Source organism: Zonotrichia albicollis, chromosome 9 (assembly GCF_047830755.1).
Source record: "Zonotrichia albicollis isolate bZonAlb1 chromosome 9, bZonAlb1.hap1, whole genome shotgun sequence".
Taxonomy (NCBI): Eukaryota; Metazoa; Chordata; class Aves; order Passeriformes; family Passerellidae; genus Zonotrichia; species Zonotrichia albicollis.
Window position 1 is genome coordinate 9606035 of NC_133827.1, and position 3047 is coordinate 9609081.

A 3047-nucleotide genomic window follows, 5' to 3' on the forward strand; every position below is an offset into this window, starting at 1 on the left:
ATTGCACAAACCTCTCACAGAGTCTGTACCAAAAGGGAAATACCAAGAACCTTAAAATAACTGAAGTACCTTGAAGCATTAATGAGCCCCACTGAGTGTTGTTACTGATAAAGCCTCTCCAGGGGCTCATTACAGCAGATAACTGGAGGCCATGATTGAACAAACCTCTCAGAGACTCCAAGGCAAAAGCAAAACCCAAAGTCCTTTGAAAAACCTGCAGTCTCTGGGAGCATGAAGGAGCCCCCAGGGCCATTCCTGAGCAAGGCTCCCCAGGGACTCCTTCCAGCAGATCCTTGAGGCCACTGGGATGTGGGCTAGGGGGGGATGCTGAGGGCAGGACAAGGGGCTGACAGTGCCCAGCCTGGCTGGGGCTATGCCAGGAGGCCCCAGGGCCTCAGGACAAGGTGTCTCCTCACAGCCCTTGGTGGCACAGACCCTGCTGTGCCCCAGGACACCAAGACTTGGCTTCTCTTTGTCCCCACCTGTCATCACTGCCTCCAGTTCTCTGCTCTGCCTGGGGCCTGGGGACACTTTCTCAGCTGCGTCCCTCAGTGGGACCCATTAAAACTTCAAGAAAGTTTGGAGCTGGATTCTGACTTGGAGTTCTGGAGAGGTTTCTTCAGCTCCCTCTCAGGGACTGATGTTCAGGCCCTGAGCACAAAGCCCCAGAGGCTCATTAAAGTCCTTGTGCTGTGTCTGTGCTGCTGAGCTGGGCTGGGCTCCTGGCACAGAGGCAGCTCCTGGTAACCAAGAAGAGCTTCAAAAGCACATTTCTCTTGATGAGCAGCTTTTCTCCACCTCAGCAGGGCTGGGGCACTGTCTGCAGCCACCTCGGGCACAGCACAGAGGCGCAGAGATCTTCAATCAGTCAGGGCTGGGAAGGGGCTGAGAAGTGCCTGGGGCAGAATCACTGCCAGCCCTTGGCACAGGAACCTCTGGCTGCAGGACAATGCAGCTGCAGCTCCAGGAGCCATCTCCTAAAGCTGGAACATCCCAGTGCCTACAGACTCTGTGAGTACATTCTCTGATTTTCTCTTGTGCAGAGCAGCCAGGGGTGCCCAGGGCTGTCGTGCAGAGCAGGGTCCTACAGCCCAGGGCGCTGTGCTGGGGTAGGGACTCTGCTGCCTGCCAGGGACAGCTCTCAGCCAGCCCTGGCAGCTGCTCCCAGCACTGGGGGACAAGATCTGGGTGGGAGGAGACAGCTGGTAAGGCTTGGAAGTGTTCTCCTTTTGTGGTGAGGATTCTGCATTGTTCAGGACTGCTCCCAGCATGGCATTTAGCTGCAGAACATTTCCAAGTAGATTATGCAGGGAGCACAGGAAAGCAGGGACTGCATGAAAGGGGTAATACTCCTTTTTTATTTGACTGCTCTGGGCTGCCTGGATGGGAAATTGCACATAGATATCCATCTCTCAGTTCAGGCTGAGGAAAATAATTTTCTCTCAGATCTGAATGCAACAATCAGTGACATAAATCAGCACAGGAATCACGGCTCTTAGAGAGAGCATCAGTGTCACTTTTCCAGCCTCCTCAGGGTTGCTCTGACGTTGCCATCAGAGCCTGCAGAGCCAGAGCTGCCCCTGGGCAGTGCCTGAGCTGGGAGTGTCTGCAGGGCAGAGCTGAGCCCCAGGGCTGGGCTGGGCTCTGGCAGTACTGGCAGGGCCCAGCCCTGGGCACTGGGAAGCAGCTGCTGGCAGGGACAGCTCCAGGCAGCAGAGCCCTGGGCAGGCAGAGACAGGTACGTGCCCTCAGGCTGTGCTGGGATATTTAAAGTCCTCTCCAAACCCAACTATTCCATGATTTCTGTTTTTCCAGATCTGCGTTCCAAGGAAGTGCAAATGTCCAACAGCAGCTCCATCAGGCACTTCCTCCTGCTGGCATTGGCAGACACGCGGCAGCTGCAGCTCCTGCACTTCTGCCTCTTGCTGGGCATCTCCCTGGCTGCCCTCCTGGGCAACGGCCTCATCATCAGCGCCGTAGCCTGCGGCCACCACCTGCACACGCCCATGTTCTTCTTCCTGCTCAACCTGGCCCTCAGCGACCTGGGCTCCATCTGCACCACTGTCCCCAAAGCCATGCACAATTCCCTCTGGGACACCAGGGACATCTCCTACACTGGATGTGCTGCACAGCTCTTTTTCTTTATGTTCTTCATCTCAGCAGAGTTTTCCCTCCTGACTGTCATGTGCTACGACCGCTATGTGTCCATCTGCAAACCCCTGCACTACGGGACCCTCCTGGGCAGCAGAGCTTGTGCCCACATGGCAGCAGCTGCCTGGGCCAGTGGCTTTCTCAATGCTCTGCTGCACACAGCCAATACATTTTCCCTGTCCCTGTGCCAGGGCAATGTCCTGGGCCAGTTCTTCTGTGAAATCCCACAGATCCTCAAGCTCTCCTGCTCACACTCCAACTTCCTCAGGGAACTTGGGCTCATTGCTGTCAGTGCCTGTTTAGGTTTTGGTTGTTTTGTGTTCATTGTTTTCTCCTATGTGCAGATCTTCAGGGCTGTGCTGAGGATCCCCTCTGAGCAGGGACGGCACAAAGCCTTTTCCACCTGCCTCCCTCACTTGTCCGTTGTCTCTCTGTTTGTCAGTACTGGCACATTTACCTACTTGAAGCCCCCCTCCATCTCCTCCCCATCCCTGGATCTGGCCCTATCAATTCTGTACTCAGTGGTGCCACCAGCCCTGAACCCCCTCATCTACAGCCTGAGGAACCCGGAGCTCAAGGCTGCAGTGTGGAGACTGATGACTGGATGGTATCAGAAACATTAAACTGCTGGAAAATTTCTGCAAATGACTTTTAATAAAACTCATCCTTGATACTTCTTGTTGGTTTGGTTGTGGAGTATTTTATCCCTTATTTTGGTTTTTCATATTATCTACAGAGAAATGTCATTGTTTGTACAATTTCTCATTTTGTTTCTCTCCACCTTCCCTGTGGCCACAAAGTGTGTCAACAAGGGGCTGTGCTCTCAGTGACTTCAAGGAAATGAAGGATCTCCCAGCAGAGTTTTCTGCAGAGATGCCCTTTTGTTCCCTTCTCAG

The 3047-nt window shown here is 54.0% G+C and overlaps 1 protein-coding gene across 1 annotated transcript; it reads left to right on the plus strand.

Annotated features, from left to right (window-relative positions):
- The first annotated feature begins 878 nt into the window (after nucleotides 1-878).
- Nucleotides 879-2774, plus strand: LOC141730014 (olfactory receptor 14A16-like). Its single transcript, XM_074546655.1, has 2 exons — nucleotides 879-1011; nucleotides 1816-2774. The coding sequence occupies exon 2, from the start codon at nucleotides 1839-1841 to the stop codon at nucleotides 2772-2774; it is 936 nt and encodes a 311-aa protein (XP_074402756.1). The 5' UTR covers nucleotides 879-1011; nucleotides 1816-1838.
- The last annotated feature ends 273 nt before the right edge of the window (nucleotides 2775-3047 follow it).

What these genes read in the sequence shown, in the direction of transcription:
- LOC141730014 (XM_074546655.1), top strand. Translation starts at nt 1,839, where the DNA reads ATGTCCAACAGCAGCTCCATCAGGCACTTCCTCCTGCTGGCATTGGCA.